At 34.4% G+C, this 13,923-nt stretch overlaps 1 protein-coding gene across 1 annotated transcript in view; it reads right to left on the minus strand.

The window, feature by feature from the left end:
- Positions 1-13,923, minus strand: part of LOC130572206 (titin-like) — a 236,009-nt gene that overhangs the window by 139,436 nt on the left and 82,650 nt on the right. The window contains exons 99-125 of the mRNA XM_057363729.1: positions 13,619-13,886; positions 13,263-13,523; positions 12,498-12,707; positions 12,313-12,390; positions 12,172-12,198; positions 11,453-11,500; positions 10,830-10,886; positions 10,633-10,710; positions 10,098-10,349; positions 9,396-9,485; positions 8,783-8,860; positions 8,020-8,088; positions 7,316-7,399; positions 7,015-7,077; positions 6,678-6,746; positions 6,254-6,325; positions 5,611-5,688; positions 4,878-4,955; positions 4,584-4,661; positions 3,900-3,998; positions 3,160-3,237; positions 2,159-2,233; positions 1,926-2,000; positions 1,592-1,675; positions 1,247-1,309; positions 894-971; positions 587-664 (exon numbers count right to left, since the gene is read on the minus strand). Of these exons, the coding sequence (XP_057219712.1) occupies positions 587-664; positions 894-971; positions 1,247-1,309; positions 1,592-1,675; positions 1,926-2,000; positions 2,159-2,233; positions 3,160-3,237; positions 3,900-3,998; positions 4,584-4,661; positions 4,878-4,955; positions 5,611-5,688; positions 6,254-6,325; positions 6,678-6,746; positions 7,015-7,077; positions 7,316-7,399; positions 8,020-8,088; positions 8,783-8,860; positions 9,396-9,485; positions 10,098-10,349; positions 10,633-10,710; positions 10,830-10,886; positions 11,453-11,500; positions 12,172-12,198; positions 12,313-12,390; positions 12,498-12,707; positions 13,263-13,523; positions 13,619-13,886 (2,668 nt within the window). The remainder of the gene's footprint in view (positions 1-586; positions 665-893; positions 972-1,246; positions 1,310-1,591; positions 1,676-1,925; positions 2,001-2,158; positions 2,234-3,159; positions 3,238-3,899; positions 3,999-4,583; positions 4,662-4,877; positions 4,956-5,610; positions 5,689-6,253; positions 6,326-6,677; positions 6,747-7,014; positions 7,078-7,315; positions 7,400-8,019; positions 8,089-8,782; positions 8,861-9,395; positions 9,486-10,097; positions 10,350-10,632; positions 10,711-10,829; positions 10,887-11,452; positions 11,501-12,171; positions 12,199-12,312; positions 12,391-12,497; positions 12,708-13,262; positions 13,524-13,618; positions 13,887-13,923) is intronic.

Below are 13,923 nucleotides of genomic sequence, written 5' to 3' on the forward strand. Positions count from 1 at the left end.
AGACTAATTTATCTAATATTTGAGTAACAGATATATGAACCGAAACAAATCAAAAGCGAACAGAATATTCACATACCATGAAGTAAGATGGAATGATTGAGATGAAAGTAAGAGGTAAGTACTTTGTCTCTAGACTTTTCAGAAATGCAATTAGATCACAGAACACCACACACACGGGGTACATAAAATCACTTTTCAAACACAAGAAAAGCACAGAAACAGAGGACATATTTGTAAGTTTGAAACACCTCACTGAATATAGACAATCTTATAAAACTGATAATTTTTTTCTAAATGTGTTCAATTTTTTTTCCAYGGAGTAAATGTTGTCACTCAGCTTTGCAAAACATTTAAGCATCCCGAGTGATCAATGAAGTTAAACAGCATCTAAAAAATGCAAGGAGTGAAGGTGCATGACTATTGTCTGTCATGCTCTGCATTGTTTCACAAGGGAGAAGACTAAAGTCCTTTTCATTGATAATCAAATCAGGAGAGACAGATTTGATTAACCAGGCAGACTGAGAGTATAATGACATGGATGTCTAATACTTAAAARCCATCTCTGCTTTGAAAAGAACTTTTATACCTTTAGCTGGTGGAGCTGCCACTTTCTGTGAAATTGGAACAGGTACTTTGTCTTCTGGCACAGGCTTCTTTGGCACTGCTGGCATTTTCAAAAAAAGTTTATTGTAAAAGATGTGAAATTAATCACAGTATATGAACATAATCAGATGACAAAMCAGAAATCAGACACTTGACATTTCTTCAAGTAAAAAAAAAAGAAAAAAAGACAGCAAACACTGAACATTACAGTTTGTGTTAGATAACTAGACATGAATACAAACTGCTACTCTGAAACAACTTCTCCTGTGCAACTCTGAAAAATTATATACCTTTCTTTGGTGGAGCCACTTCTTTTTTAGCAACTGCAACTTTTTCTTCTGTGATAATTTTCCTGTGCACTTCAGTCACTTAAAAATAATAGGCAAGAAAATTTAATTGAAATATTTGAAATGCAGATATATGTTTCTTATTTTGCTTGTTTAAAATAAAGTGCTATGTGAACTTCAACAAAAATAAGACACTGCAGAAGAGCTTTTTTTACAGACATAGCACAAAAATGAGTAAAGAGTCAAAAGAAAGAGGAGATTCCTACAAAGGTTACAGTTACCAACAAACAAAACTGTATTAATGCCTAAACACAAATACTGCAAGACCAAATAAAAAAAATCTCCATGATGTTTACCTTTGGTTGTTGGAGGTTCTTCAAATTCTGCCTCAAAAGTGGGCACCAGTTCTTTTGCAGGTTCTTAAAAGAGATTGTGCAACTTTAGAAAATTTGTTTGATTTCATCAACAGGTATAAGATAAAAGATGAACTAACATAAATAACATAAAATAACATAAATGTCATCAAGACAGCACAGGTCACAGGTGTCATTGTAGACAAACAGACATAAATACATGTTTAATGTTGAAGAAAYTGGATATGGGAGATATATATTGTATCAACAATACAATCTCCAGCATAGGCAGATATGTTAAAGATGGAATGCAGACATTTTTGCAACAGGAAAAAACCACTGATATACCTTTTGCTGGTGGAGCCACCATTTTTTTAGGCACAGGAACAGTTACTTTCTCTTTAGGAACTGCTTTCTTATGAACTTCAGGAACTTTAGAAAAACGAATAAGACAAGAAGGAAGATGAGAAAGAATATTAAAGTGTAATATTTGCAATTGCCTGCTACACAATGTGTTTTACTGAATTAACACAAACAATAATTTTTGAAGTGCAAGATGGAATTTGAGACAGTATCCATCACTTTGAGAATACATCACCCATGTCAACATATACAAACAAGACAGTAAGACAAACATAATCCCCCTGAAGATACATCAACAAATTGAGGAACTGGTTTATACCTTTAACTCCTGGAGCCTCCTTACGAGCAGCTGGGACTTTTGGCTCAGGGGCAACTCTCCTGTGCTTCTCAAGCACTTTAAAAGATTACAATAGACAATTTTACATAGAGGAAGTAGCATCACTACAGCATGAACACATACAAAAAAGCCAAAAATGGACATAGACAAATAGTGGCAACATAATGTTAAGAATGATGAAATAATTTGTATTTTGTAGTGAAATGAACATATACCTTTTGCAGGTGGGGCTTCCTCTCTTTTTGGAACAGTTACTGTCTCTTCCACGTAGTAAGACTCTTCTTCAGTCACTTTTAAAAAGAGTAAAATATAAAGACATCTGAGTTTAAGTGTTTGACATGTATTACTGTTCTTATGGCCCTGGTAAGTATTTTTGTGAATTTAGCAAATAACTTGGTGAAATATTTGTAAGACAAGAATAAACAGTGTGCTTTATGAACAGACACCTCTGGAATGACAAAATCTACATTCAAGCCATCCTGTTTCCCCTGAGGCCAATGGAAACACTCCAAGTAACTTAAACAGAACTGAGAGACTGAGCTCTAATCCCGTATTGGTGTGGAATTTGAAAATGCTCAGTCCATCCTCTSACTTCTTTCACAAATACTGAGAAAATTCCTTGACGTCCCTGGAAGATGTCCCTGGAAAAATCTTTCTATGGTGTCACTTGTTATAGAAATTGAATCAGTCAGTGTTATGTTATGTTATGTCATGTCATGTTATGTTATGTACGTTATGTATGTTATGTTATGTTATGTTATGTTATGTTATGTTATGTTATGTTATGTCATGTTCACAGTATTATGTTACCACAAATAACTTACAGGTGGAAACAATATTTTACAATGAAATTGTCTGAGGAACCTGTGTGTACCATGTTATTCCAAAGAATATTTACTTCATCCAAGCAAACTAGTGGAAGAGGAACTTCCAACAGAGGATTTTTATAAGTGAAAGGAAGGCCTGATAGATCTCACAATCAAAGAGATAACTTGGTATTTTCACTGTATTGAAACAGGATTAGCTACTACATTTTTCAAAAGCAAGTAATAGAAGTTGTAGACACTAAAATGAAAATTTACAAGTTATAAAATAAATCTATGTAGTAGTAATTTTTTTCCTTAAGAATAAAGCAGATATTAATGCAAATTGTCTATTTGGCATAGACCAAATATTACTTTTTTTTGCTTTTGCCTAGTATTCCTGAATGTCGTACCTTCAGAAATCTCTTCTCTGTGAAAGGAAACAGAAACTTCTTCTCTTTCTTCTTCGGACCATTCTTCAACTGTTGGCTCTTTAAGGAAAATGATTAGTTTTAGTAATTTTGGTGGATGGATAGATTGAGAGAGGGAGGGATTGATGGACAGAGAAGATGAAGACCAATTCTTACAAGTTCTACATGACAATGACAGATATGCACACAATACAGAAAGTGCTGTGCACATACATATATATGATTTACTCTAAATTATTGTTTGTCCATGTCCCATGTTTGTTTGTTGTTGTGTCTAATACCATCCACTGGTCAACTGTCAACTAATTTCAATCTTCCCTGAGCATGAGAATGTGAAAGCTGGTGAGAAGCTAACACTGCAGAGGGAAGAAGCGTTTTATCTTCAGGGCTACAGAGAGCTTTGTAGAGAGTATGACAGATGGATGGGTACAGCCCTAATTTGCAGTTGGAACGAAACAATACATTCATATTTGCTACTGCAATTTTATGAGACCCTGAAGAGCTTTGTATTCAGTGGTAGAGTTTCCATTCCTGTAAATGTGGTGAGATCCTGACTGAAATAATAAATTACACTTAGGAGGCTTTTAACTGTCTGCAGTTCAACACAAAGCTTATACAAGAGAACTGTCAAAATACTTTTTGGTGTATTTTTATCTTGATATTAGAACAATAGACTTGTAGACATAGCACAAGTTTCTCACTATTGTCTGTTTATAGTGTACCTTCAGGTGATGGGATTTCCTCTGGAATGGCAACAGATATTCTTTCTTCTGTGATAAGTACTCTTTCTTCAAAAGTGGCTTTCTTCTGCACTTCAGGCACTTTGAAAGATAATGATATTAAATGTATGTTTTTCCAATTCCTTTGTGAAAGCATAGTTTCAAATTGCTAAATCTAAGTTTCCAAAGAATTGCTTTAGGGTACTGAGCATATAACGTATAACAGAAATTCAATATTTAGAAAGAATAATGTATAAGTATTGCATAAGAGATACAACATACTGTAATGATTGATTGTCTCAATCAGAACAGCAGAACTCACAGGGGAAGCACAAATCAACAAATAATACCAGTACAGAACATATAAACAGAAGCTGAGAAATAGCATATCCTTGTATTCTACTGGAAAGCATAACTTTAGCTGGAGGAACCTCAATTTTTTTAGGAACAGCAGGGGACACATTTTCTTTGGGGGTAGGTTTCTTAGGAATTGTCACTTAAAAAAAGTATTTGTTTTAGAACATCTGAAGAAAAAACTGGGAAATGCATCATGTAAGAGAAATGTGTTGTTGAAAAAGATTACACAAGGACATATTTTGCCTAGCAAACATGACAGTTGACCAAGCTGAGATAAATGCAATGTTCTAAAGACTACAATATATTATATTAAAATGAGTTATATTGTACCTTTTGCTGGGGGAGGTTCTACTTTAGGAACATATGGCACTTTTTCTTCTGGAGCTGGTTTCTTAGGTACTTTTGGCACTTCAAAGATATTAATTATAATATCATTAGCTAAAATTAACAAGTATTTTAAGAGTAGATCAATAGCACACTTAATACACAAAACTGACACAAAAGGTACATATTTAACATAGCTGAAATACAAGTAAAACCAGATTAACTAGGCAATAAAAACCAAAATTTGACATAAACAAGATGCTTAAGATAATAAGAAAATAAAATTTTTTTTTAGTGTACCTTTAGGTGTTGGAGCTTCCTCTCTTTTTGGAACAGCAACTTTTTTCTCTGGGGGAGCTTTCTTAGGAACCTCTGGCACTTTAAAAAAACATAAAATATAAGATAACTGAATTCTAAATTTCAAAGATGTATTGGAGTATCATAGATTTCATCAATCCATTTATAAGAATATCAAGACACACCATGTAACACATTCATACACTTAACATAGAAAGATATATGACAAGAGCAACATCAGTTTGATAAAAACCAAAATCAAACCAGTTGCTGGAAGACTATCAAACACTTTAAGACTGATTTCTTAATTGAAGAAAGAGCTGCTGTAAATCTATTACCTGGTCTAAAAAATGGATGCATAGAGAATTATACATGAAATATTAATTCTAACASAGACATGCTTACACACAGACTAACAGGAAAATAAAACTCAGCAGGTAATGTGCACTCCTTCAGTAAATATATCTTTGGCATGCAGATATTCTCCTTTGGGATCAAGAACATGTACTTTTCCTTCAGGCACAGTTTTTCTAGCCCTTTAAAAACTCTAAAGGTATTAGAAGTAATTTAAGTGATCTTTCTAAGGCTTTTGAAAGTCTTAGGTGAGAATGGACATCCAATGCAACACACAAAGACTACATTTATCATATGCTTGTGYTGAAAGCACAAAAAGAATTTAGGAAAAGAGAACAATAGCACAGAACTGGTTAAAGCCCACATTCTAAAGATGCTATACCTTTTGCTGGGGGAGCCACCTCCTTTTTAGCAACAGCAACTTTCTTTTCTGGAACAGGTTTCTTAGGGACTTCAGGCACTTTGGAAAACATTGTTAAAGTAAGAGATCTTTAGTTTTTGGAACACTTATCCAGATCTGAGTAATCGAAGATTGTTTYATACAATGAACACAGGGCGTGGACAGGGAGCTGAGTACTGCAACCAACACAGTACAATGTACAGCCTTTTGGACAAATGTGAACTACACAGGAAAGACACTATGATACTATAAAAAGACACTATAAAACTCCAGTGTTAAAGTCACTGCAGTAGCATCTTTCATAGGACTCTCTTGAAGTAAAAACTTGTCAGCAAAAACCACACAACTTAGATACAAATGATAGGCACAAGATGCTAAGAAAGAGAAGGGTCCAAGCTGAGACAAATTCAAGTTGTAAGCTAAGTTATAGTGCAATTGAAAAAGTGAAATTGTGCAATGGAGACAATGCAAAATCAAATAATGTGTATGGAGACAGTGCGAAAACAAAGACACACAGAGAGTAAATTCCAAAATATATTCAAGAAAACATGAAAAATAATACAAAAAAAGAAAAATTTGTTTAGGTTTTCCTACTTTCTTTTTTTTACTACAGGAGTAGAAGTACCTTTTGCTGGTGGAGCCTCTCTTTTAGGGATGGGAACAGGCTTTCTTTCTTCTGGAACACGCCTCTCAGGCACTTTAAAGAGACAGGTGGTGATCATTTAGGAGACAGTTAAAATAATTGATAAACCACAGTAGGCTACTCTTAACATGGTGCATAAGCAAACACTGTATGTCAAAAAAAAACTATTCTGTTTTTTTTCAAACAGATACAACAAACCTCAAAAGACATTTAAAGAATTATTTAAAGCAGTGATGAAGAAGAATAAGATTTAGAAATGCAGTAGAGCTTGAACCTTCAATAGGAGAGCCATAGAGAAATTAAAAGGTCGCAGTTCTGACTTGGAATCATTTGGTAAACAGTGTTAAAGACAGATAATGGGCAAATTCAGAATAATGGAGCAYGTCAATGCAAAGACTTTATTCACCTTCAACATGAGAGATCTCCAGTTCAGTAGAAATGACTTCTTCYTCCTCCTCCTCAACTTCCTCATGTGCTACAACAGGAATTTTAAAGATATTAAATGTTGAGATAGGAAATACCAGTGTCCACATGGAATCTGAGAAACTTTTAGAAGATATTATGTGTGTCCCGTACATAATTGTCACTGAAACTCATATGTTAATATGTAAAAAAAAATTAATCCAGAAAATGAATGACATATGCAATTTTCACAATAAATTCTGATCCAAATTAAAACAAACAAACAAACAAACAAACAAACAAACAAATATTGATTAGACCCCCATCCTTAATCAAACTACCTTCAACTGGGTATAAAGCTTCAAAGAATCTTTCTTCAACTGTTCTCTCATGTGGTGTTGGCTCTTCAAAGAAAAGTATTTAAACAATATTAAGATAAAATAGCTGAAATGTTTCGATCTATTATGCTAAATAAAACTGAAGCTGCATTACACAAGGAACAAAAAAAGCAAGGCATACTGAAAGACAAATACACGATGTGTCTAAATATGTAATTTGCCATACATAAAAATAGATCAAAAGAAAGTCTAGTAAGATTGATTGTTTTGATTTGGGTGCACAAAATTTTGGTTTTTTACATACCTGTAACATATGAATACTCTTCTTCTTTGTGGACAGAAACTGACATCTTTTCTTCTGAAACAGTCCAAGTTTCTACTGTTGGTACTTTAAAGACAGGATTTTGTTTTAGTATCTAATATCCTACATCCACATTAGTGGCAGTCAGCATGTGAGTTTTTATCAAGTCTTTATTTGTATTGCACATTAAAGTCATAGACATATTTAGACAGTCAGTATTCATATTCTAAAATACTGAACACAAAACAGGAGTATAATATTTAGTATTTGTTAAAGACTAAAGACAAAAACACCTTTAACTCAAACATTTGAAACAAATGCATGCACAGGCTTTTGGAAATAGTACATCAGAAGAATTCTAAAAGTGGTTCTTCAAAGATATTTTTGGGTCTAGRGACACATTATGCTTATTATGTAAGGATAGGCCAGCACGCAGAATAGATGAAGAAAAAGCTAAGTCACACTGCAGTCACTTGTAGGCTTTTTTGAACAAGAAGCAAAAGGCTATCTTCAAGTATGTTAAAAACAGACTTTATGAAAAACAAAAGCATGGTAGACATATAATTAAACACCGAGAGTAGCCACAGCATGACTACTGCTATAGATCCAGACACATACACACRGGCCCATGTATTCAAAAGAAGCACAGAAACATGTAGGGCGCTGAAAAAAAATGTAAGCTGCAATTCAAAGATGCTGATCTGTACCTTTCTTTTTCATAACCGTTTCCTCAACAACCATTGGTGTAGGTTTTGGTGGCAGAACCTTCYTGGTAACTGTTGGCATTAGAATTTTTTTACTCAGTCAGATATTTAGCAAAGAAATCAAAATAAGTCTACAGGTGTCTCTCAGCAATGTTGAAAACACAACAAACAAGACAAATAATCTAACTCAGCAGCTAAGCCAGGCTTCTTGGAATCCCACAAAGCAACATAAGGAATGTGTTTGTTTCTTTTTWTTACTACATTCTAAAGGCGCTCTGTAGCTCAGGGCATTTAGCACACAGGTCATTTCCTGACACTGAATTGCAGTTGACAGAATCCTGCTGCAGAATGGGAAATACTATACAAAAGGAATAGCTACTAAGAGAATAAAGGTGCATCTTTGTTTTATAACCAAAGAATTTACCAAGGCATCTTGATAGAAAGGTCAAGGTGTAAATCTAAGCAAGATGGGAATTTCACACCTTCAGCTTAGAGCGAAACACACTGTTTCACCCTGTGAAGTTTTATACACATTTCCTTTCTTAAAGCATTGGTAGTTAATATTTACATTTAGTATTTTCTCTAGAAAAACTTGTAATCTTCTTTCTAAAGAATTCAGTGAAAAACATCTTTTATTAGATGTTTCAAAGACTGAAAAATTGATCAGATCATGTTAAGTAAAGACAAAGCATATGCAGATCAGCTAAGTAACAAAAGCCACAATTTGCACGGAACGACAAAGTTAAGATAACTAGACAGTAGTTACCCTCAGCCCGTTTGACTTTTTCTTCTGCAACCCTCTGAGTGGTCATCTTCACTTTTTCATCAACAGGTTTCTTGACAACTAGAAGTAATTCAGATATATTTATGGTTTAGTAATCTTGCAAGTTGTTTTGTGGACACAAATCAGATAGAASTGGCCCATTTTTTGTTCAGGATGTTATAAACGTGCAGGCTGTGGACTGTACAGCACATCGTTTACTGGTGGTGAATGGTGGCAGCAGTGAGTTCCACCCTCCCTGAGGGATGTGTGGTGATCTAAACGGAGAACACTTCCCAGAAGGGTAGCATTTACTGGCTTAAAACTTACACCCATGCCAAAGGCTAATACACAGGGAGAAGGAAGGATAACTGAAGCTCAGTTTGATTCTGCCATCRATTCTTGTTTTGATTCAACCACCATTGAGCAGAGAGCTCAGAAATATGAGGAGAGAGAAGAGAGAGGGTTGCCATGACCCTTGCTCATCTCACTGTCCAACACAAAGAGAATTGGTTTCTTTCCAAGGAAATGTGAACAACCAGCACCATTCAGTTTGAAGGAAATACATGGAGAGATCTCAATCTGCAYGTTTCCTGTTATTTTTGTGGAGAAGTCGTACCTTTTTGAACAGTTACTTCCTTCTTTTCCTTCTTTTCAGCTGTGATTGTTGGTTTTCGCTCAGGCACAAGTTTCTTAGGAGCTTCTGTCACTTAAAAGACAATAACATCACTTAATGATAAAAAATATTTAAAAGCTCTGTAGACAGAGAAGCTTTAGTTATGCCATTATAATTTAATGAATTTTAAAAACATGCAGAGAGTTTTGGAGATCCAATTGTTGTAGTAAAATGTTTTACTTATTTCCAAGTTTTGTTTGCCATCAGAGCCAAATTCTGTTCCTAGAAGCATATATGTTACTAATCCYCAATACAGTTATGGCATGCAAGAAATTGCAAAATAACAGCCATTAATATCAATCAATAAATTTGTGAAACATTTAAGTAAATCAAGTTTATCTAGAACATATGATGTACTAAAAATGAYACATATCCTTACTACTAACTACTAGCTCATTTTAGGTTTTAAAGATCTGCAAAGTCCATTGGAAATGAAGGTATAAAGGATCCATTCCCATCTGCATTCACACCTCGTTATACCTTGTCTTATCATCAATTGTCACTTAAAATTTGTCAGCATATTACAATTCCAGATATTTTAAGAAAAACAAAAACAAAAAAATGCTGCCTGATTCAAATTGTTTGGAGCCTTAACAATAAATATGAGAAAAKAGAAAAAATAAAACTACATGACAGTTCAAATACCTTCTTCATGAATTATTCTTTTTTCTTCATAAGTCACTTCTCTTTTCTCATAAGCTTCTTCCCATTCCTCTTCCCCTTCATCATAGCCTTCTTCCTTGACATAATAGTCATGGTCTTCGCCATAATCTTCTTCCCATTCTTCATAAATTTCTTTGGGCTTTTCATGTATTTTCTTTTCTTCATGTATCTCTTCTCTCCTTGCCATGGATGTTACTTTGACCTCTTTGGGCTTCTCTGGTAGCACTGCAGGAAATTAAAATAAGTAAATTGATTATTCATACAATAGCCTGGAATTTTCAAGGCATATTAGAKGTTTACATTTAATGAAATTATTTCACCCTCACAGATGGTTTAAAGAAGGGTCTATTTTTTAAGCAATCACAATCAGCTTGGATTTTAAGTGTGTGTTTTTAACATAAAGAGAGTAATCAAATAATTGTGATAGACTCACATTATTGCAAAACAAAACACCTTGTTTCCACAAGATAATTTTATTCTTTTAAAAAAAGTTTTCAAAAAAAGGAGAAAAAGTTACCTTTAGGTGGTGGGACTTCTTCAGGACCCTTTTTAGCCTCCTTTGGGGGGACTTTCTTTAATGGAACCATTCTCTCTGCTTAAAAAGAATATATTAAAAAAATAAATTAAAAACCATTAAGAAAGAAACAAAAATCCAAAATACAACTGTCATAATGAAACATGAACACACTATTCAAATACTGTAAGGACTTTTACCTGGCTTTTTCTTCTCTGGAGGTGGAACAAGAGGCAGAAGAATGGGAATAGGGGCAGCTTGTAGGAAAAATKAAATATTTAGAACAAAATTTAAGTTTGTTATTTCCTTGAAAATTAAGAAAAATCCTGGTTTGGGAAAATAAATTATGTGATTGTATTGCAGGCTGCAGAATGAAAACAAACATGGTGCTTATTCTGACAGTTTACTGCAGCTGAATAGAATTTTTTTTTGAGTGGGAATCCCCAATCTACCTTTATTTGAGCCCTGAATGTCCTCAGCTTTGGATATCTTGTTTAAAAGATATTTTTGTGGCAAAAGGAAGAGGTGAAAATTAAAAAAAGAAAGATCACAGAGTAAGATGGAAATAAAAAGAAAATCAAAAGAACAGACTGATAGGAAAACATGATGTAAAGGACTCTTAAAAAGAGAATTAAATTAATTCCTACCACTACCTGTGTATAGTATTTACCTTCCACACAGCTAAGAAGCTATTCAAGTCAAGTCTTGCTCACAGGGGCAATTAACTAGATTTTATGGCTGAGCTGTCTCAGATTTTTCTCTGAGATTGCCACTGGCCTTCTGCTTCAGTGCAGATATGGAACAAGTATGGTTTGTTACCTACCTTCAGCTGTTTTTTCAGCAGGAACTGCAACCTTGGCATCAGGAACATCTAAAAAATCAAAATGTTTAACTGAATTAATAAATGCTGCTAATAAAAAAAATCAGTATACTCTCCTCAAGAACAGTGACGGTGCTTTAATTTTTCTCTTTTGCAACATCAAGGATTGTAGTTTGCTCCTCAAGTACAAGCTAGCTAACCAATAGATAACTAATYGTATTAACCTTTCAGTCTGGACAGACCACACAATGTTATGTTTTATTTCTAAATAATTCTTGCAACATTTGGAGTAGGTCCTTAAGAACATTCAGAGAAGCTCACTACATATCATAAGGAGATGGTTGTTGCCTATTTTGCCTCCTTGATGATTTTTTTTCAGTTGSACAGAGCAGAACCTATCTGTTAATTGGTACATCTTCATTGTTCTATTCCTTAATAATTAAAATAAAAATGAACTTCTTTGTTTTGGAGAATSTAGCATTTAATATTGTACAAAATAGGGTGCCTATTAATGTCACTGATTATGGATTTATCTCAGTGTTCATTGCTATTATTTCTGAAAATAATAGTTCCTGTAGATGAGGAATACCTTTTCAGCATGTAGGTTTTACTTACTCTAACCAGGAATAAAAGGTTTGAAAATAATAAAAAAGCAGAGMAATGATTTAGTTCTATGAAGAATATGGGCTTGATCTTGTGCCAGTCGTGCTTGAGAACTTTACCTGGTGGCTTCAACTCCAGTTTGATTTCTGCAAAGGAATATTAGATTTCTTTTAGGACTATTGATTTTGCCAGAATCASGTTTCAAACAAAGCAATTTGCACATGTCTATGATAACAAATTTGTTTAGAAAATTTGCTAACCTTTGGTAACCAGATAGAGYTCTGCAGTGCTTCTTGCTTCTCCTCTTGGCTCAAGGCGAGCAATTACAGAATATACACCTGCAGTAGCCAAGAATGTTGATATTRATATGCTTTTATCATTTAAAACCAGACAAAGAGATCAGATTAAAAAATGGTGCTAGCGTAAATGTTCCATGCATTTTTACCTTCATCTTCTGCATTAACATTGTGAATAGTCATGTAATGACAGCGACCTTCACTTCTGAAGCTGTACTTGGGACTCTCTTTCAGTTCAGTGGGGCCTTTGTACCATGTCACAACTGCGTCATCAAAAGACACCTCGCACTCGAAGGTTGCAGACTGGTGTTCACTCACAACAATGTTCTGWATGCTCTTCGTGAACTGAATTGGTTCCGCTGTTTTAGAAATAAAAAATACATCAGTTTTTTTTGTACTGCCATGGCATTTACTATATCTAATTCCTTCTTGTTGTCATCACAATAGCTAAATTTTAAGGACATAATAGCCACAGATCATGAAAAAGTAGAATAAGAAAAAGGGATTCCATCTTCTATGAAGTTTTRTGTATAAGAATGAAGATTAGAAGACATAAGAATACAACTATAACAAGATTGCTGTGCAGATACATTTTGTAAGAGAGGCMATTAGGGAAACTAAAGATAAAGAATAAAGAAGTCCAAGGAAAATATAAGAGTCCCAAAGAGAATAGAACCTAGTACGACTCTGGTTGTTTATGGGCTAAGGCACACATAAATCATGATTTAGTCAAGAATACTAAACTACACAAGTATGTCGCATACTGTTCAAAGAGAAAGGACAGTAAAATTTCTTATTTAGTCCATTTTCAAGTTWAGGAGTCTGTCTTTCAGACATTCTYTTTGTTCTGCTAATGAAACATCTAGAAACTGTCTATCACTATTATAATGAAGAGATTCTGTATCTTTACAAACCTTCAATGGCCAGATCTGCCGATGTTTCTAGACTGTCAAGCTTGCAGGTGTACTGTCCCTCGTCTTCTGTTCTRACATCCTTGATGATGAGTTTGTGCACTTTGTCAGACACTTGTGTTGAATATCTCCCTCCTATCTTAATGGGTCTCCCATTTCTGTACCACTGAGACTTGGCATTTGGGATAGAGAACTGACAAGTCAGTGTGCATGTTTTTCCTTCCTTGAAAGTGGTGTCATGAAGATGCCGTTCAACTGCAGGTTCTATTGGCATGTTAAAACATACATTTTAGCAGAGATCAGAGAGTTGAATAAATACTATAAACTAATTCAAGTATATACTTCAGAAGCGCACTTACCAATCACAGTTAGCTTGGCACTGGCAATATGTGGTCCACACACTATTCTGTAATTTCCCTGATCTTCAGGCTGGCAGTTTCTAATTCTCAGTATGTGGCGATCACCTTCAATTCTAATTTCATATTTGTCATTGGAGTCCAGTTTCTGGGTTCCCTTGTACCATGAAAGTTTAATTTCTGGATAGTTAATTTTAATCTCACATTCAAAGATAGCGTCCTCATCTGCTAAAACCGTCTGATTTTCAATGTCTCTGATCAGAGTAATAGGCTGGAAAATATTAGTTTAAATTAATTTCAAGTTCCCT

Source organism: Malurus melanocephalus, unplaced genomic scaffold, assembly GCF_030028575.1.
Source record: "Malurus melanocephalus ecotype Western Australia unplaced genomic scaffold, MMel_1.1 scaffold_30, whole genome shotgun sequence".
In the NCBI taxonomy this organism is placed as follows: domain Eukaryota; kingdom Metazoa; phylum Chordata; class Aves; order Passeriformes; family Maluridae; genus Malurus; species Malurus melanocephalus.